Source organism: Suncus etruscus, chromosome X (assembly GCF_024139225.1).
Source record: "Suncus etruscus isolate mSunEtr1 chromosome X, mSunEtr1.pri.cur, whole genome shotgun sequence".
Taxonomy (NCBI): Eukaryota; Metazoa; Chordata; class Mammalia; order Eulipotyphla; family Soricidae; genus Suncus; species Suncus etruscus.
The window spans coordinates 101,451,217-101,473,042 of record NC_064868.1 but is presented as its reverse complement, the minus strand read 5'-3'; the positions used below and the strand labels follow the sequence as shown (position 1 = coordinate 101,473,042).

The window sequence follows — 21,826 nt, the reverse complement described above, 5'->3', positions numbered from 1 at the left end:
CCTTATCATACTTCCAGAAACCCTGGCAGCTGAAACCACATTCCACAAAAGCTGCAGTATCAGCAATAGTTCTTGGAATCCCTGGACCAGACAACTCCATTTTTGTTTTAAACTGTTATCCAGTAGGAACACACCAATTTATATGCCAATGTGTATTGAAGCCACCTGATGTTCAGAAACACATGAGTAAAACAGAATGGTCAACTAGCGAGTAGAGCTTAATAAACCTCTGACAATGACTTAATGACCTAATTAGAGATACAATAATTAGTACAAATTTGCTTATGCTGTACTTTTTCTCTTCCATTTTAAAATAATTTCACTCCCACTTACCTGGAAACAAATATATCATGACCAACTATGTCAACTATGTGACACACGCTCTTTAAATATATTAAATTTTAAAAATATATATTGAATTAGGCAGTAAATTGACTGGCAAAACCCTTCACTGGATCAGAATATTAATAGTGTGTAATTTCCTTGATTCATTTGGCATTTTGATTTTTTGCCCAGCAGTGTTGAGGGGTTACTCCTGGCTCTGAGCTCAGGAAATCACTCCTGGCAAGACATGGGAGACCATATGGTATGTCAGGGAATAAAACCCAGGTTGGCTTTATGCAATGCAATCTCCCTACCCACTGTACTATGGCTCTGGTCCTCAATTTTTAATTCTAGTACTTAACACTGCCTTGAAACATCCTTATACATGAACAATGTCCAGTCAACCATTTTGTAGCTAGGCCACACTTTTTCCATGAGGATCAAGTTATGTACCTATATATCTTTTTTTACTCTATTGTTTCTAACTTCTTTGAAAACTACCCAATTTAAATTTCAAAATTTAAGATATGTTACCATTTGTTCCCACATCTGCAAGAATGATGATTAAAGAAACACAAGAGTGTTTAACTTCTGCCTTAAATGTATACTGCAAGATAACTTATTTTGATAAAAATTAATGCCTTTCACTTATGGGAAAGATTTACAAGTGAGCAAATCTCAAACAATAAATATATCAAATAACTCAAGAAACCAACCTCAGTAATACAGATGTCTATTTTATTTTATTAAAAAAGTTACAAACAGGTGGACTGCAGGGTCGTTTTACAAAATGACAAGAATGAAATCTATTGGAAAAATTTCAATTTTACAAATCTTTATAGGTCACTGTTCAGTGTTTGTACTTGTTGAGATTTTTACCTTTCACTGATAAAGTTACAGTACATTAGATCCATGATAATAGGTTTATTTGCAGAGCCCTACTGCAGTGATTTGAACAACTCCTAAACAGATGCCATAGTAAAGATGAGACATATATTGCATTTATTATTAATTTATTATCCTAATAAGCAACTTGACATGCAATCTATTGAGGAAGCTAAAATAAATTTTGGTCCCTTTTCTTAAAATGTGCTGGAGAAACCACCTTTAAATCACTTTCCCCTGATTCCTGTGATCCTAAGTGAATTCAAGTTAAATTTGTTGCTGAGGTCCAAGACACTCATGTGTGCTGGGATAGGTGGGGGAGGAGTTGGGATAGGGAGAAAGGTGTCAAGGGCATAAAGAATGAGTAAGAACCATCCATCAGGGAAAAAACACTATAAAAACCTGCAGAAAATGTAAATCATCTATTTGATTCCTTTAGAATTTCACAGAGCTAATAAAGTTGAACCACAATCACTTAACCTATTTTGTGTGCATTAAGTTTGGTTTTAAAGTGAGAGCTTAAATTATTTCAAGCTATTTAAAAATAAGGAACTATGGTTCACTTATCTCCACTCTTACATCACTTCATAAAATTCAAAATCTAAGATCAAGGGTTCACTTTGAGGGAATTTGGTCAGGAATCAAATGCAACACGATTTTAAAAAAGGAAATCAAAGTTTAATCAATGTCTACGCAATAATTCATGGTCATGCTGACCAATAAATCACATGAATGTAGGTATCACTTTATTTGAACATCACACACCATAGAAATTTAAAATTGCCACACCCTTCCATAAACATCACTGCATATATTAGAGCTTTCCTTGACAAAGTTATTGAGCTATTATAGATCAAAAGTAGAGTTTTGGTTTCTGTTTTGTTTTATTTAGAAGCATGTTCAAATGACTAAAGCTGGGCTCCTAAAATCGAGAACTTTGGTGCAGTAGGTGAGCTGCAGTTACTAACTCCTGCAAATGAAAGCACACAACTTAAACCAAACAAAAACCCAACAATAAAATACTGTCAAACTTACAAAATGTTGAAATCATTGCTAGAAAAAGCGCTAGTTTGTCATGGTGTTAAAATTGAACCAAAAGATTACACTTTATAAGTGTCCTTTCTGTTTCTATACCTGCATTACTGTTAAAAATGTTCAAGTATTCAGACAAAATGTGCTGATTAGGTAAACATGGAAGGCAATGGCTATTAGAAGCACATTTGCAAAACAATAAAAATTAAAAGCCCAGACACTTGGCGCTCTCCTCCCTCCGGTTACACAGATTTTGTCTCTACTACGAACATGCTTCTTGAGAAAGAACTAAAAAGCAATTGTGATAGTGCAAGAAAACTTTAACAAATATTGCTTTAAACTATTCTGATAGACAAATATTAAGAACTCGAACGTGTATATGATTTTATTAGAATTCAATTTTACATGTGCAGAAATCTTCTAGATGTCAATTACAAGCCTGATGGGCAAAGCTGAGCAATTTCTGTTTAGGTATACAATTAATTTACCATGGATACAATATCCCTTTTCAAAGGCATTGCTAAGTAGGTCATAACTAAATTTAGAACTTCACAGAAAGGAAAATGTTACTGCTGCAATTCTATGCTGTAAATGAGATTAACACATGTGAAAACCTAATGGAATCAAATGCTTAACTCTTCAGCTAAATGCTCTACAGTCAATTTCAAATATCAATGGTAACTTTCAGAACATGTTAATTGCAAAAACACATCACAAACTGCAAGAGAAGAAAAGGGATATTCCATCCACACAGGTAACAAGTGATCTTTAGTTTCTTTTTACAACACTGCCTGCCACACGTAAACAAAGTCTCAAAGTATTAACCAACCATTTAGAGGAGAAAGATTTTACAAATAGAATGAAGCACTGGTGCGAGGTAATATACAGAAGTAACCATTTGTTTAAGGCTCAATTTTTCTCCATTATAACTTTCTTTTAAAAGGCATTGAGTAGGTAATACTGAGTTTGAGTATTTAATAAATACAAGTTGAGAAACTGATTAAAGAAATCAATTAACATATTAAAATTAATTCTTGCATATTAGCCATCATTAAGAACTTAGAAAGCTACAAAAGGACTGATTGATAAAGAACAGATTTTAAACATATGGTAAACGTGCTAAGCATTACTGTTTAAGGTCGATGGATCTTGAAGGCCAAAGACCTATGCACTTAATTAGATGTATGGCAACATGCTGTAATAGAGACAGGTTTACCAAGGCTCAGTTCTGCAACCCAGGTTGTAAAGTTCTCCAAAGCAGCATCTGTGCAAATTTCCTCTGAGTTTTTATCTGCAATGAAGATTGAAAAAAGTCATAAAATGTAGTTTCATAAAAAAAAACAACGTGATTTAAGCACATCAAATTAAAGAGTGACAACAGATCTAGGAACATATGGAAAAGGTTATCATCATTCCTGCTCACCATCACTTTAAGTTCTTTTCTGAGGCCCCCCAAAAGCTATTAAAAACTATAAACACAGCAATGATTCATTGTATGGAAGAGATTGTGTAACTATTTTGTTTTGGGTTTGGCTTAGGGACAACACCTGGCTATGTGCTCAGGGGTTATTCCTGCTAAGTGTTTGGTGGTCACTCTGGGTGGTGCTTGGGGCAGATAATACAGTCCCAGGGGTTAAGAACAGGAGTTGGCCAAGAGAAGGCATGAGTCAACCCACAAATTTTTTTTTCAAAAAATAATATGAAATCACGTATTTGTACTACACTTTATGCAATATTTAAGATGTTCTCAAAGGCCTGGAGAGCATGGTCTGCATATGTGGGAATGCTGTAAATGTTCACTGTTTAAAAAGCCTGACAGTGTAAAAGTGACAGGTAGAACATTACTTTGAAGCTGACCTCTTCATAATATTAATGGGAAATAGTATCAGAAGTAAATGTAAATTAATTATGTGCTAACTTGACAGGACGTGCCATTTGCAAATTGTGATTTTTCTTTTGAGAATTAAAAAAATGTTATTCAGTCAGGAGTGTGCTTTCAAGAACCTACTAAATGTCCCAACCTGACTTAGGTATTAAATAATAACCAAGAGTTCACATTTTGCATTCTGATCTGCCCTGTATGGAACATTTTCTGACCAGGACCTTCTCATATGGCCTTTTCTGAGTGAAACCCATCATAGGATGAACTAGAGAACTGTCATGTCCAGTCACCATGTTGGATCATCGAATAGCTTCTAGATGGTTGTAATTATGATTTTTTAAATGTAAAAGATAAAATTCATCAAATCAAGCTAGAAGCAGAGAAAAGCAACGAAGAAAGAATGCCAAGTAAAAACAATTTAGGATCTCTGGGCTTTACCAGTGTTTACACATGCACAATTTTAATTTCATTTGGCAGTAACGATATTCATGTTCAGAGTCTAAACGAACTATTTAATGGGCGCTCTGGCATAAAAATGATTACTTTGAAAGAACAACTTATTCGTTTTTATTGGAATTCTGCTACTTAAATTGTTACCTTAAAAGGCAAACCCTTTTGGAAATTATCATAGAAACATTTTTCTTTCAATTAAAATAAAAATTATTTGCATTTAGAGGAAATTGCACATGAGGCCACAGGCTATTTCAACTTGAGCAAGTTCGTTTCCTCATAATAAAAACAGGGACAAAATTCTTTCTTCATGGGATTGCTAAAAATAAACCTGTAGGCTACATGTGAGCGTATTCATATAATGTATACAAATGCCAGATACTTTTTTCATTTCTCAACTATGTTATAAATTTCTCGAAGACTAGGGTTATGTATTTCTTTGATATTCTAAAGGCTTCATTAGAATTTCATACCTATTTAAGCACAACAGTATTTCATTATAGATTCAATTCACTGTGAACACTTTTCCAGTAATTCAGACTAGACTTCCCTCAATTAGTTTGAATTAATTTTGCTATAAATTTTAATCCTCTTTAAAAAATAAACAATTATAAAGACTCTGGGATTTCCAAATATGATTAGGCCTCAAATAGTGAAGACTTACAATATGCAATGATTTAACAATTCAAGCCTTCTGAACTCAAATTGCGGAGCTATTTATGTGTGGCCAAAACCAACACCAAGAATACAAATCAGCATATTTACCAGAATCTATATTCAACAAAGAGTGATATGTACATTAGCTCCTGTCCTCTACAAACCTGGTTCCCATTTATTTTATCCCATTCCACAAGATGACAATACACCGGTGAAATCAAGAGACACAGATAAATCCTGGGTCAGGCTCAACAATATTAATATGAGACAGACCATTAAACCAACGGAGTATTAATACCAGCTACTTTTCAAAGGAGTAATAAATTATAATTCTGTGCAGTAATAAATCCTGAAGGAAAGCTTACATTAAGCAAAAAGGACATTCTCTCTGATTACAATTTCACAGAATGTGCAATGTAAATATTATTGCTACACACTGTGACAGCGAAATCTTCAGCGTATGAACAATCCTTGCTTAGAGAAAAATCTCCCAGCAGCTTTAAAGGCAGCAAACTCTGACTTTTAAACTCTTAGGAGAGAGATAACATATGCAGACATGTTGTAGAAGTTTAATTTGCTGCCTGTGAGATAGAATGGAAGGAGGTTTCTTTTCCTCACTATCAAATTTCCAGCAAGACCCATCATCTTTGACTCTGGAAGCTTCTGCTCAAGTTCTTGTTTTAACTGGTTTCACTTTTTGAAATCAGATTTTATTACAGGATGCTACTTTTTTTAAAAGGCAAAACAAAAACAAAGCCACAACAGTACAAACTGAAATTATTGAATTGGATCTCCCCCAAGTGGGCTATATTCATACACCAAGAGTACCCAACACAGAAGTGAGAGAACAATGATCATTATTTATGTCAGTCTGGAGAAAAGGGGGGATTCTTGACTCAAGACTAGCACATCATTTCACATGGCAGAAGAATGCCCAGCTCCTTAACAAAGGCTCCTGAAAGGCTTAACCAGTTTATGAATGTCTTTTTTAGCTTAGCTGTATTTGCCATTTCAATATACATGGTCTTAACTAGCATTTTTCAGCAGATATAAAAATGCAATCATAATCAATTTTATTCCTCCCAGTGTTAAAGACATACTATATTCTCAGGAATATAACCAATGGAATTAAAAAAATATTTTCTTTCTGATGTTTGTTGGGCATTTTCTTTTCTTCCTTTTACTTTTCCTTTTTTAAAAATTCCCCTCTACTGCCTTCTTTTGTGATGCTATTATTGACATTGTATAACCAAAGGGTCACTCACACACTACTTTTGACTTTAACCCTCACTGTGGGGGAGGTTCATTGTGGTTCCAGTGCTTTAGACCAGTGTTAGTGGGGGGGGGGGAGGACAGAGCACCTTTTCTCAGTCTGTGGTGCTTTGCACATGTGCTGGGCTGGAGTTGCACACTACAGCCATGGTATTCGCACACATGCACTCTGGGGGGCTGCACACCTGGCTGTGTTGCTTGGATTTTGGCTTGTAGTACTTCCTGGTAGGGGAAGGTTCACACATTTCAGGCAGGGCACACCAGATAGTAACAGTTACAGTATTTGGGATCCCAAACAGTCAGTCACTGGGACCAAGCTGACCATAGGTGAGGTATGCTGAAGCTCAGATAAGCAGCTCAACCCTGGAAAGAAAGCACTTATTTTTTTTTTGCCTTCAAGCTATTCTTCAGCCCCTATGTAACATTTTCTTATCCAAGTTAGGAATCTTATTTCTCTAACATAAGCCTTTAAGCATATTGGGATCCAAGTGAAAGAAATATAGATCATGAGATCTGTATTTCACCATGAGACCTGAGAGATAGTATTAGTACTGTTATTAAGATGCAGGTCATAGCTGGGGCAGATACCACTTGGATCCTTGGCATTGTATAAGCTCCCCAAAGTAAGCTTGGAGTGATCCCTGAGCACAGTGTCAGGAGTAACTACTAAACACCTTGCCTATGGACCTCAAGTCCCACCACCACCAAAAGAAAGGCTTACTTCTCATCTAATAACTTTAAAGTTTAACATATGGAGAATCCTTGAATGGTAGTAGAATCATGCTTTCAGGCGAAAATGCACCCTCAAAGTTTCTGGTCACCTCAGGAAAGGCGAGAAACTTCTTCTAATGTCCTAGAACTAATACCTTTGTAAATATAATGCATTCAATGAGAATATAACAAACAGTATCACCAGGAGCTGGAGCAAAATTACAGTGGGCGAGGACACTTGTCTTATTCTCCTTCAAAGCAGATTTGATCCCCAACATCCCATTTAGTTCCCCAAAGCCCACCAGGAGTAATTCCTGTGCACAAAGTCAGGAGTAATCACTGAGCATCATCCAGTGTAACACAAAAACAACAACAAAGTCAAATAAAAGAGCAGCAAGGTGGGGCCAATGGTCTTATTGGCAGTGCCAGCCCTGAGTCAGCTAGGGTAGGGTTGCTGTGGCCTTCCAATCTCAAAGTGTTTTTTTCTGAATCCACTGATTTCTGAGACGAGAGCTACTCAAAGGGAATTTGGGAGTGTGTTTTTGGTAGCACACATTTTTCCCCTAACTGACCATATTTGAGTTTTTCTTAGTGATGTTATCTTTTGGATTTTACAATGCCCCTGAGAAGTAATCTCATGAGGAGAATCTTTCCTGTCGTATGGCTAGAATACTTCCTTAGTGGCACTTCTCCAACTCCATGATGCAATTTTGGTTAATTCTACTGATGGGCCATCCTAAGCCAGGGAGGTAATGGAGTAAAACTGAATGGCTCACTGCCTTCCATTCTGCAATGAGGCCTAATCATGAGGTTAAAAGGAAACAACTGATTGGGCTGGAGCCATAGGACAGCGGGTAAGGCACTTGCCTGTATGAAGCCAAGCAAGGTTTGGTCTTGGGGTCCTCAAGCCTGATAGGAGAGGTCCCTGACTACAGAGCTAGGAGTAAGTCCTGAACCCTGCTGGGTGTGGTCAAAAACTAAAACCAAAAAAAGGAAACAACTGAAGAGGGAACAGAGCCACAGAGTTATTCTCACAGGCCACCTCCACACCCAGAGGTCTAATCTATTTAGGCACCCAAGCATTTTAAACAGTCCTAAACCATGACCTTTGTGGGGGGGGGAGGTCAAAAAGAAACTTTCTGGTAGAAATCAGGATGGCAGAAAGGGCAAAACAATTCAGTTCTCCCAGATCTCCATGGTACGCTCAATAACAAAACAAGTCCCCCCCCTTTCATTCTGAGCTGGCCTTCGGAAGGCTCCATTCTCTTCTAGCATGTGGACTTGGTGACAAATAACTATTAAAAGGCAGTTGGGTGATGCAAGAGAACAACAGGTAGGGCATTTGTGTCTTCACGCGCTGAACCAGGTTTGATCCCCGGCACCCCTTATGCCTCCCTCCAGAGCCAGCCACCAGTAGTGATTTCCTAAGTGCAAAGCCTGGAGTAAAGTGTGAGCACCACACTAGCTGTGGCCTCAAAACAGAACAAGCAAAAACAAAAACAAAAAACTAAACTCACTACTCTACCCCATGCAATATGCAAAAGAGAGCGGGGTGGTGGGGTGGAGAAGGGAAGTCTCTATCTAAACCAACTTCTGCAACAGAATTCCACCCGAGTTGTACTGATATGATTAATATTTAACTTGAGTCTCCAAATGCCAATGTTTAACAGTACAGATTTCACTGCCATCCTTTCCCTTCACAGTCACTAAATCTCTTTCATATCATATCTAATTAAAAGCTGGAAAAAAATGAGAGCCTATTCTGATTTGCTCTGTTTCTTTTGCTTTTCTTTTCTTCTTTGATTTCTCCTTTTTAAAAAAAAATGCACACATCAACACAAAAGCCTGAAAATGAGAATCAAACCCCCTGTGTTTAGAAATAGTAGGGCCAGCTAGACTAAAATGACATTCATAAATGGTGTAGGCTCTCAGGGGCCTTTGTTAATGTGCCGGGCAGTCTGCTGCCACGTGAAACGATGTGCTAGTCTTGAATCAAGAATCTCCCTTTTTCTTCAGGCTGACATATATAATGAACTGGGGCTGACATAAATAATGATCTTTGTTCTTGCAGTTTGATTCCTGGTGTTTGGTACCCGTATGAACCATTTACTCTTGTTGGGTGAATCTATTCTATAATACACTGAGAAACACAGGAACAAATCCTGTTAACCACAGTAAAAAAATATACCTTTTTGAAAAATTCCTGTTTAAGTGCTCAGTCATATTAGATTGAAACAGGTATGCTCACAAAAAATACTTTTCTATATTAGAATTGTTGGCAGGTAAGCACATTTAAGGGGTAACTTGATTATACTTTCCTACCATTCCTTTCAAGAAATCAACAAATCTGGGGCTGGCGAGGTGGCGCTAGAGGTAAGGTGTCTGCCTTGCAAGCACTAGCCAAGGAAGGACCATAGTTCGATCCCCCAGTGTCCCATATGATCCCCCCAAGCCAGGGGCAATTTCTGAGCACTTAGCCAGGAGTAACCCCTGAACATCAAATGGGTGTGGCCCGAAAAACCAAAAAAAAAAAAAAAAAAGAAAACAAATCTTTTAGGCTATGATTTTGCTCCATTTTGAAATTCCCTATTGAGAAACTGCCTTGGCCCCTCCTGCTACCCCTTAAATCCTATCCATTCTGTTAAGAAATGAAGCAAATACTACTGACTCTCCACTTCTTTTCACCAGTAATTCTTGGAAGGGGGGGTGAGGTTTTTTACACACCCCCATAATCATACCTAGACTTTTTCCTCTGCTGCAGCTAAAATGTGTGTCTAAACAGTGCTGACATGTAGTAGGTTAGACATGTAGTTTGACATGCTGCCAAACTACCAGGCATGGGAAAGCCCCTTCGATAAGGAGCCCAGAACATTGAGAAATCAACAGCTCTGTGATTCTTTGCTAGTACTATATTATTAACAAACATCCATCCTTTTCAATGATAGTACACCCAAACCGTCTGTGAGTTCTAGCAATACACCTTGATATAGTTTAGAAAAACAACAGGGCTACTACTACAATGACTGGGTTCCAAGCTGCCCAATGGGACCCAGTCAAAAAAATCTCCTTCAATGCACTTGTAAACAGGCTCCTGGCATCAGTAAGGAAACAGACCACAAAATCTGGCACGTCCAAGAACCTGGCCTGGCTTTACAACTTACACCAAGGTTACTTGCCAGTGGGAAGGCAAAAGGTGAGGAAACAATCCTGGGAACCAGGCAGAAAAACAGGTGTTGCACAAGAGGCTGGTGACCCAGATGGAATGGTGGTAAAGAAATAAATGTGAGGAATTATCAGAAGCAATTCTTCAAGCATTAACACATTTTCCCTTTCAACTAAGAGCAACCAGTTTACAGCAACCACAGTACTCTTGACTTATTTGAAGCTTAGTATTTCCACTGTGGACAAGGTACTCTTCTAACTTAAAAAAAATAAAAAAATAATAAACACTTCTCCAGTCATTTTTTGTCAAAGTGTGCCTCTCAATCAAGGCCAGGACTAACAGACTTGAGTAGTCAATGATGACTCTCTAGTTAAAGAACTTTGAATCTTTTTGTTTTAAATAAATGGTGAACACACTTTAGGGCAAGGGTCTCAAACTCAATTTACCGGGGGCCTCGAGAGGCAAAGTTGGGGTGATCCTTGAGTGCAAAGTCAGTAGTAAGCCTTGAATATTGGGGGGTGACCCAATGTTGACCCAAAACAACTAAAACAAAACAAAACAAAAAAAGATTCCTCTTGGGCAGGGCCAGAAAATGTTGTATGGAGGGCCACAAACGGCCCGTGGGAGTTTGAGACCCCTGCTTTAGGGGCTTCTGATTACAAATCCCCACACACATCATATTTCATCATATTTGGTGTGAGGAAAAAAGTTACTGTGTTGTTTGAAAAGGCCTTGGTTATACAATTCCTTGAATATTTTCAGAAGTCAACTGATCTTACATACGATAGGCTCATACCTAGAATTGTATATTCTGCTTACAGAAACCAAAACCAAACCAGAAAGTACACAAACAACTTGAACCATGATTTATAAAGCAGGGGTATTCATGTTCATTATTTTCCAAATTTTACCATTTTGTTGAACAAAAATTAAAATGCAAACGTGTCCTGAGCTTGGGGAAACACCTATTAAATCATCTACTTGGATGAGATGAACAAATGGATTAAAAGTAACTCAGGTCTCCAAAGTTGTTAAATGAAATCAACTCAGAAACAGAATAAGAAAGATTTTTAAATAGTTTTTTGACATTATCCATTTGCCATTTGGGCTGAGACAGCTGGAGTTCCTACATGAGATCCACTTAATTCAGTTTATTTGCTATGGCTGTCAACGTTAATGGGTGGTGGTGGGGGCAAATAAGGAACGTTCTGTAAGAGCTGGATAATTTTATATAAAGGTGAAATATCTGAAGCACTTAGAACTTGTCATTTTCCCAGTGTAAAGCAGTCATAAGACAGAAATGAAACCTGATCGGAAAGATGGCGATCACCACACAGAACTTGTTCAAACTTGAACCTCGCCTACAATTTAAGAAGAGAGATTATGAAAATGAGCACATGTGACCCAATCACCTCACAAGGCAATGTTATCAACCCAGCATACACTGGACCCCAATTCTGGATAGTGACCAGTGACTTTGTACCAAAATACAGCGAGAGAAAAGAAAAATAAATAAATTCTAGTCAGTTTTTGAGATGCTCACAAGCTGACGAGTGAAAGGATTTTAAATAAGGCCCCACTGTCATTCTTCATTTTCAAAGATGACACTACCTGACAGGTGATCTTGTCTACAGAGACAAATTGAGGACTGTTCGTGTTTTCTCCAAGGAGCAAAAAGAGTGCCAGCCCTTTGATTTGGAACCTGCCGCAATCTGCAATGCCTGTTGCCTACTGCAGCACAACCTCCTGGACTAGAGGTCAGGCTTGACTCAAAACAATCAATTCCATCTCTGATCTCTCCAATTTGCTGTGGTTTCTCAGCCATGCAGGATACTGGCTGTTTTAGCTGCTCATCTAAGTGTCACTGTCACCGTGAGACTATCTGCCCACTTACCAGCTAGATGAAAAGGTCATAAGACGAATAAAAGCATGTCATTTTAAATGCTCAGCCATGTTAGAGAACCTGGCTTTTCAAAAATAGTCGTTTATTAAAAAAAACTTTTAAATTAAATTAAGTTATCCATTCACTCAAAGGCTTGAAGGCTTTGTCTTAAGGAAATTGCACTTGGGAAATTCACTGTTACCTGGGCTGGGGAATTGTCCCTCTAACTCAGGGTTGATGATATTTTACCAGATTGTCATTTGCACTATATATTCATAAGGAAGTCAAGGTATATAGAGCACCATGTCATGTCATTATCTGAGGTCACTTAAGTCCTCAAGTGCAAAGTACAGATGAATTTGATTAAATAATCACCCTGTTAAATCAAGTAGTTGGGTGATTAGTAAACTGATGATTTCAATTATAGAATCTTGTCATCCTGGACTAGAAAAGAATTTAAAAAACAACCCAAAGCTTCTGAAATCATTAGATATTGTCCTGTGCATTGCAAATACTAAATTACTCAAATGGGGGGAAATGTCCTTTAACTCAACATTTCTCAAATGGGGAGGGGGTGGGAGAAAGGTGATATACTGTCCCACTTAAGCCCCAGGGTAGTCCAAGGGGGCCACAGGTGAAGATGAAAAAATTAAGGGAGCTAAATGGTAAGACTCCATGGAGCAAACAGGAAAGAAACATGATTAAGGGGTCACAGGAGAAAAATGTTCAGAAACACTATTTCAATTCATATCATCTCAAAGGAATGCTAGCAATCAAGGACACAGAGAAGAATAGTAACACTATAAAACATCTTTTTTTGTTTGTTTTGGAGATGGAAGTACAAGCAATTTTAGAACAACTTGTTTTGGCTTATATGTTTTTAGATTGCTCCCCACCTCTACATATTGGCATTTGTACCATGGGAAAAAATCTCATTTCTAAAAAGAAAATGTAATGGTAGAACAACGTGTAATAGCACTGACCAAATTTTGTGTTCACTCAGTTAAAAACAAAACATTTTCTGGCTCATCAGTTTCTCTCCACAACTAACCTGCTCGGTATGGCCATGATTGAGGTTATCATTTTTTTTTTACTGGACAACGCAAGTTGTACAACACTGATCTTGCTTCTCGGGCAGGGACGAATAGTTCATTTGTCTGACGATCTCAGCAAAAAGTTCATCTACCATTGATTTACTTTTTGCCGATGTCTCCATGAAAGGACAGCCCCACTCTTGAGCCAGGGCTCTGCCCTCGGCAGACATAACCTCTCGTTCTGGTTCCAGATCCACTTTATTTCCCACTAGGATTAGTGGGACTTTTTCGTATCTCTTCACTCTGACAATCTGATCTCTCATTGGCTTGATATCCTATTTACACAATCACAAAGAGAAAGGAAAACAAATTATACTGTTTACATAACCATAGAGAAGCACTGTAATAGCACAAACAGGTCAGGCCTCTGTGAAGACAGAAAGTGAATCCAAAATTAAACCACACCCCCAAATAGAGACTGCCCCGCCCCCCGCCCCTGTGAAATCTGAACTAGGTAAATTCCACAGGCTGTGCCTGCTGAGTTTCTGTCACGAATATAAAATGTAGTTTGCACACTTAATAAATGTCTCTCTCCAGTCTATACTGATTTAAGCAGCAAAGTTGATCGATTGTTCTGACAGGAGTGTCAGACCACTTCCTCAAACTTGGCTCTTGCCATCACTCCTAGCACAGGATCACAGCATCTCTGCATTCCTAGCCATTTAGCAAGAATGCTTAAGAGAAAGTGTGTGTGGTGGGGTGGCAAGCACAAGTTTCTGTGTCTGATAACTCAAATTTACAGATTCATAAGCTTGACTGTTTCATTGTAAATGTAAGGAGACACCTTCAATCCCAGTCAAAACAACTTTTCAGATACATTAGAACCTGTAATGGTGAACTTCTTTCTACAGAGGAGGCAGGATTTGAGCTGGAAGAAGTGCAACTTTTCTTGGCCTATGCTGGAGTTTTATAACTTGAGGATCCCCTTCCCCCCCCAACCCAGGTCTGTTTCTTTTACTAAATAATTAGAACTATCTATGAAAGAAACTGAACAAGTCCTCAACTTTGGGATGGAAAAGATGATGTTTTGGAGTTTTTTTGTTTTTGTTTTGCTTTTGGGTAACACCTGGTGACGGTCAGGGGTTACTCCTGGTTATGTGCTCAGAAATTGCTCCTGGCTTGGGGGACCATATGGGACACCTGGGGATCGAACCGTGGTCCGTCCTACGTTAGCGCATGCAAGGCAAATGCCCTACCGCTTGCGCCACCATTCCAGCCCTAAGAGAATGGTTTTTATTTGTCCTAATTTAAAAGGTTTGACAAAGGGCAGGAGTCAATTATATTCACCTGAAGGGTAGAAGCAACCTAGGTGAATGAAGTTGAGCCCAACTTCCAAGAGTTAGTTGAGATTTTTGACACTTTCATCTACTCGCATAACAATTCAATCTTCTAGGTTAAGCCATTATGTTATGGAAGCAGAAGTTCAGCTGAAAATCCAAAGTTAGGGCATTTGGGTTTAAAAGTTGAAGTCTCCATAGAAATGGGAGACTTCTCACTCATTTTCCCCTGCCCTGTTGTGTCTTTCAACAGAAGTAGATTCAATGGAAATCTTGTGAAAAACTCTACGATTTCCAGGTTCTCTTAAGGATTCTTTAGAAAGACATGCCCATCATAAAAACACTATTAGGTACTTTGGTAGTTTTGACGGTGTGGATAATTTCCTTATATAGCATGGCTTTCCAATTAAAGCTTACTTAAAATGAACTTTTATTTGATCCCATTAACTTTCATTCATTTACTTGAAATTCATTAGCTTTAGAAGACAAAAATTCTAAAGTTGTTATATCAGGTACCTGGGAAAGTTGACTATAGTACTTTTTAAAATACTAAAAAAAAGTGGGATTAGCATGTTGTATTGGCTGAAGCACTTAATGTCTCTTAAGTAAACAGCATTAAGTGCATTCTTTTTAAATGCAGAAAAATATATCCATTTCCTAAATCAATGGAGGTCAATATAATGGGTCAATATGAGGTTATTTATTTTCAAGGAATAAATAGCAACATTTATTGCAGCTCTTAAAATAATGTTAAACCTTTAGTCTGTTTCCCAGGGAAACAGTAGACAGATTTTTGTCAAGAGTCTGTCCCAGCTTTGCTTTGGCTCTTCGGCCATGTTTAAAAACCTGCACTGATCTCCTGTACCTGGAAGGTGATCGAGGCTCATCTCTCAGCACTAAGATTCATATCATCTGGTTTAGAAACTTGGTTGAGAAGGGGGTGAAGTAAAAAGCGGGCACAGAAAAGTCATGTGTGCCCCCAATTATCGGCTCCAAATAATCTTCCTCTCCAAGTGATCTATTTCCCCTCGATGACCCGTTTCATGATGGTGGCTTGCTATGCAATTATCAATACTTGTAGAACTCAGTAAGCCACCTCAAGAGGTGCGAGTTGGGGCTAAACAGCTCCAGTTGGGCCAATGTCTTTCCCACTTCCCCCTCCCGTCTGAAAAAGAACTTGCAACTATTGCTTGCCGGTGGGTGATCCCTTTCCCACTCTCTTTAGACAGAAACCACCCTGGGACTTTTTTTTTCCCTGCCAGGAGTAACGTCAAAAAAAAAAATGCACCATGTCCAAAAACTTTCAACAGCCAAAAAGAAAAAGAAAAAAAAAAGTCTCTGATCGCCCCAGTTCCAGCAAACCAGAAGTCACACCGCGAGCCCATTCACCACACCACACCCCCCTGGCAACACATTCCAGGACTTGGCCTGTGGCTTTACCTGGAAAGACTGTTGATTCACCAGACTGTACACCAGGATGAAACCCTGGCCGTTTTTGATGTACAGGTCTCGCATGGACGCGAACTGCTCGGTGCCGGCGGTGTCCAGGATCTCCAGCACCGAGGGCGACGAGTCCACTTCGATCTCTTTGCGGTAGAAATCTTCAATGGTGGGGTCATATTTCTCAATGAAAGTCCCGGTGACAAACTGCACGGTCAGGGCCGATTTGCCAACCCCTCCGCTCCCTAACACCACTACCTTGTATTCCCTCATGAGGCTTACTTTCACCAACTCCTAGCCCAAGGGGGGAAGAAGAAAAAAAAAACCCAGCCACGAGCAGCACCCGCTTGCACGGCGGGCTGTGCAAGGCGGAAGGTGGGCGGAAATCTGCGAGTGGGGAGGCGATCGCGGCGCAGCCGGCGGCCCAACGGGGGAAGAAGAGGAAGTTAAAGGAGGGGGAGGGGACAGCGCCAAGTGTCGGGGTGGGTGGGGAAGGGCCGGCAATGCCCTTCCTATAGGAATGGCAGCCCGGCTTGGGGGCGTGGGGAGGCGGGCGAGCCCCCGGAGCCGCTCAGCGCGAGTGGGGGAGCTGCCCAGTGGCCAGCGCTCCCCCCTTGCTCACCGGGAAAGTCGGGGTGGGGGGCTGCTGCAAGCCGGCGGCCGTCCCGAGAGCCTGCAAGCTCCGGGCAGCCCTGCAACCCCTCCCCCGCCTTTGCACACAAAGGGGCCCAGGGACCCCGCTTCCTGCTGGCGCGGGCGAGTTGGCCCCGGCCTGTGGGCTCCGCTCCAGTCACTGCCGCCCCGGGGCGGGTCTCGCTGTGGGCCGAGGCTGCCGCGGGCGTTGTCCGGCCTGTATGGGGAGGCAAAAAGGGTGGGGGGGGGGATCAGGGACGATGGGGTGCGGGGGAAAGAATGGGGTCCACGTTAGCGGTTGGGCTCCCTCTTCCCCGCCCTTGCACCAGCAGCCCCCCCCCCCTTAGGCGACCTCTCTGCCTCCCTCCCGCTCCCACCCGCGATCACCGCAGTTGGCACCCGGGTCGGGCGGCCCCGCAGTCAATGCCGCCGCTTACCCTGCAGTTCGCACCCGCCCGGCCGCCTGTGTCAAGCCAAGGCCATGGCCAGTGGCTGGATCGTCCGTTGTCACCGCTGCCCCTGCGCCGCTGCACGCTCGGCCCGGGAAGGGGCAGGGGCCATCCGGCGGCGGCGGCCGCAGGGACTCCTGGCGAACCCACCTTTTTTTTTTCGTCTTAATTCTCACCCACCCCCCACCCCCCCCAGCACCACACACCCGGAAGGGTTTCCCTGACACACTGGCTGAGATGCCCCAGTTCCCCGAGACTGGACGCGATCACTTCCGGTGGGGAAAGTCCCACCTCTCCGGGACCAGCCGGTGGCGCCCGGGCCGCGCCCTGCAGAGGGAGCCGCTCTGGAGAGTTTGGGCTCCTGGCCCCGGGCCTCGGCCCACCGCCTGGCCGGCTCCCTCCAGCCACCTTGGCCTCGACCCTCCGGCCCTGCAGCCGCAGTGGCTGATCCTGCCAGCTAGTCGGACGATCGCACTCCCAAGCCCGCCGAAGCCCCCGCGCTTCGCAGCCACCCCCAACCCAACCCAGCCCAGCCCAGCCCAGCCCAGCCCAGCCCAGCCCAGCCTAGCCCAGCCTAAGGACTTGGTCCGATCGATCGCAGGGTGGTGCCGGACTGCCAGGAATAACCGAGCCGAGCCGCGATCGTGCCAAACATTCCTGCACTGCAAGTGGCAGGGAAAATGAAAGAGCTAAGAAAGTTCATTTTCTCTGCTGCTATTGCCGCCACATGCCTTTATTCATTATTTTCTTGTCATGTATTTACTTTTTTCCCCTGTCCCCAGAAGAAAAGCGTGCCAACTACCCAGGGACTTGATGATGGCTCAGAGTTGGGAAGGCAGGCATTGGGTTTTACTTAACCGTGCGGACAAGTAAACACAAGTTCTTTTGTCATCTGGCAAATCTGTCTTGACACGGCCGGCCAAAAGCCCAAAGCCATTGCTTTCTGGCCACCACGCGGGCAAAACAACAGGATTAGAAATCGACTACAAACTCACTCACTCAGCTCCCTGGGACTCAGCGGAAATAGGAAACTCGAGCCCTGTTTCAATCCTACACTTACACAGCGCTTCCAGCTTCCCCCATACTCAGAAATCTGGATTGAAAACCGTTTTAGACCTGCGGGCTGCTTGCTTTTTAGCCTGCAATATTTGCAGGCGCGACAATTTGGCTGCTGGCTCTCCCCCTCCCCCCCCACTTAAAAGTTTGTTTTTCACAGTCATCTTTCCTAGTCCTTCAAATTCAAATGCAGATGACTGCAGGCTTGCACCATTTTCTATTTTTAGCTCAAAACTTACTCCTTACATATCTTTTCTTCTGCTAACTTTCTATTTGTAAACTTTCTGTCAGATCCACAGCCAGCCACAAGCCAGAGGGGCCGGCTGAAAGGCAGTCGGGCACCCCCTGCTGATTTTAGGCACGTCACTTCCATTTTGATGCAAAGCATTCACCTAGAGACCTGACAGTCTCAGTAGCTAGCCTCCTCAAATCGACTCCAAGTTTCCTTCCTTGCAAGTCCAAATGGCCAGAGTAACAAAGATTGATTACCGGACCCAAATTGTTAGGCCGTCTGAAAAAGGAAAATCACTTTGTGTGAAGGCCCACTGTGTCTTTCCCTGAGCGTCCCGCAATGTCACTTACAGTATTCAAAGACCAGTTCGGTTCAATTTCTGATTTCTGCTCCGCTTGGGGCTGGTGCAATCAATCTGTCCAGTGAAGTCCCGAACTGGCCAGACTCCCGCCTGCTATCCGAGGCACTGCCCTCTGGTGGCAGAGGTTCGGCCTATGACTTATGAGTCTCTCCATAGGTCACTGTACTCTCCACATGGGGTGCTTGTCCTATTTGGAGCTGAGCTGCCCCTCTCGCTGTCTCGCTGTCTCTAGACTGCTGCGATGAATCCACAGCCTGGACCCAGCCCTGCTTGCCACTGAATCTGGAAATTCCTCTTCTGATCCAGCAACCAGAGTTGGGCAATCTGAGCAAGTCTCTGCTCTGTCACTGAACTGAAAAAACAGGAAGCACTTCTTTTTGAGGGCTTCCCACCTGTTGGCAATGCTAAGATCTCTGATGTGTTGGCCAAAGTGTTTTGGATAGAGTTCTTGGTTTCTTCAGACAGTGAGCCAGATGCCTCCTCTTAGTATAGACAATCTCTATCTCTCTCTCTCTCTCTCTCTCTCTCTCTCTCTCTCTCTCTCTCTCTCTCTCTCTCTCTCTCTCTCTCTCTCTCTCACACACACACACACACACACACACACATGCACGTGAAATGTCACCTAACCTTTCTTAGGAAAGATTCATTTCAGTAGTCTTTAAGAAACTGGCTGAGGACCTGGAGCGATAGTGCAGCAGGTAGGTACTTGCACATGACCAATCTGGGTTCAAAACCCCAGCACCACATATGGTTTCTAGAGCCTTCCTTTTCTGGACTGATCCCTGAGTGTGGCTTCACAGACCCCACCCCCATTCCCCAAAAAGCACCCCTCTGAGGTTGATTGGAAGTAACTTCAATAGACACTGCAACTTTGTAAGATGGGGGTAAGGGTGACAATTACATATATTGAGGTATGGCGCTAAACCCTTAAGTCCCAAAAAATTATAAGCCAATAAGAAACCAATGAGAATAAAGACCATAAGGGTGTTTGTTAGGAAAGGACTGTTGTTTCTCCATTACATATTACTTTTTCCCCCTGGGGGGAGTAAGCTGTGCTCAGAGCTTATCCTGGTTAGGTGTTCAGGGATCACTCCTAGCGGTGCTTGGAAAACCATTTATGGTACTGGGTGTTGGACCAGGGCTGGGCAGCTGCCAGGTAATTAATTGCCTTAAGAGCTACACTATCTCTTCAACCCACATTTTAGTTGTTAAGCAACAAAGTGGTATTGATGTGGAAAAGAGGAATAAACTCATTATATAATCTTTTATTCAATTATTGTTTGGGATTGAAAATATCCCAGGTGATACAGGGCGTTCCAGGGACTACTCCTGCCAACTCTTAGCCAACTGGGCCAAGAGTTGAAAGTGAAGCCCTGGAAGGCCCTAAGGAGCCAGGGATTACCTCAGCCACTTTGAGCATGTGGAGGCTTTCAGGACCACACCCAGCCTTGCTCATCTGACCCTGTATTGTGTTGGGTGTCAAACTGATGTCTGCCCCCCTTCAAAGTCAGCACATTAACCTTTGCTAAAGCAAGGGGCCCTATATTAACAATATAAAAATATTGAACAAATGAAAAATTTTGATTACCCCAGTTTTTGGTCAAAAACAAATTCAAATTGACAACATCTAGGCAACTGTGGACGGGTCTACCCAATTTAAAGAAATTTGGTTTTTATTTGTTTTGTTTATTTTTGAATTTTATTGAAACCATTGTGATTTCCAAAGTCTTTTGTAGTTGGGTTTCAGACATAGAATGAATCAGAGTCAATCCCACCACCAGGAGGAGAGTCTACCTCCCTCCACCAACATTCTTCTTTTATTTTTTGAAGACAAATTATTATTTTATTTATTTTTATTTTTATGATATCTTTATTTAAGCACCATGATTACAAACATGTTTGTAATTGGGTTTCAGTTATAAAAAAGAGCACCCCCGTCGCCAGTACAACCTTCCAACACCAATGTCCCCATCTCCCTCCTCCCCCACCCCCTGCCTGTATTTGAGACAGGCATACTACTTCTCTCACTCACTACCATTTTCATGATGGTCGGTAGTGTAGTTATTTCACTAACTGCACTCACCACCCTTTGTGCTTAGCTTTATGTAGTGGCAGGTCCTTCCAGCCCTCATCTCTATTGTCTCTGGGCATTATTACAATAATGCCTTTATTTTTCTTAAATGCCACAGATGAGTGAGACTATTCTGTGTCTATCTCACTCCCTCTGACTTACTTCACTCAGCATAATATTTTCCATGTCCATCCATGTATAGGAAAATTTTGTGACTTCATTTTTCCTGATGGCTGCATAGTATTCTATTGTGTATATGTACCACAGTTTCTTTACGACTCATCTGTTATTGGGCATCTGCATTGTTTCCAGATTCTGGCTATTGTAATGGTGCTACAATGAATATAGGTGTAAGGAAGGCATTTTTGTATTGTAGTTTTGTGTTCCTAGGGTATAACCCTTGGAGTGGTATAGCTGAATCATATGGGAGTTCAATTTATATTCTTTTAAGGAATCTCCATAAAGGTTGGATGAGATGGCATTTCTACAAGCAGTGAATGAGAGCTCCTTTCTCCCCACATCCCCGCAAGCCTGATTGTTCTTGCTCTTTGTGATGTGTGCCAGTCTCTGTGGTGTGAGATGGTACCTCATTGTAGTTTTGATTTGCATCTTCCTGATGATTAGTGATATGGATAATTTAAAGAAATTCGTTATGTCTGCTAACCAGGAACATCTCTATACTTCCAGAAAGTACTTTCACATACGTATTCTCAACAAACTAGACACCACTTGTCACTAGTTTATTAGGCTAGGAGAGTCTAGAGTCCAATTGAAAAAGTTTCACCTGGGAGCTGAGAGGCTCGGACCTGGAGCAGAGTGTAGTTTTAATTGCAGCCGGAGATATATCTCCATGAACATGTATGCTACCCACACAGTTTGATCCCCAGCACCACATGGAGTTCCCTGAGCACCGTCAGTGGTGATTCCTGCACGTAGAGCCAGGAGTAAGCCCTGA

The 21,826-nt window shown here is 41.7% G+C and overlaps 1 protein-coding gene across 1 annotated transcript; it reads right to left on the bottom strand.

The window, feature by feature from the left end:
* Positions 1 to 1,040: 1,040 nt before the first annotated feature.
* RAP2C (RAP2C, member of RAS oncogene family) lies at positions 1,041 to 17,301 on the bottom strand. Its single transcript, XM_049766713.1, has 4 exons — positions 17,140 to 17,301; positions 16,070 to 16,919; positions 13,310 to 13,627; positions 1,041 to 3,532 (listed from the first exon to the last, which is right to left on the bottom strand). The coding sequence occupies exons 2-3, from the start codon at positions 16,340 to 16,342 to the stop codon at positions 13,349 to 13,351; spliced, it is 552 nt and encodes a 183-aa protein (XP_049622670.1). The 5' UTR covers positions 16,343 to 16,919; positions 17,140 to 17,301; the 3' UTR covers positions 1,041 to 3,532; positions 13,310 to 13,348.
* Positions 17,302 to 21,826: the final 4,525 nt, after the last annotated feature.

Coding starts and splice junctions, on each gene's coding strand:
- RAP2C (XM_049766713.1), bottom strand. CDS start 16,342: ATGAGGGAATACAAGGTAGTGGTGTTAGGGAGCGGAGGGGTTGGCAAA. Junction 13,628..16,069: donor TGAATCAACAGTCTTTCCAG/GTAAAGCCACAG, acceptor TTGTGTAAATAG/GATATCAAGCCAATGAGAGA.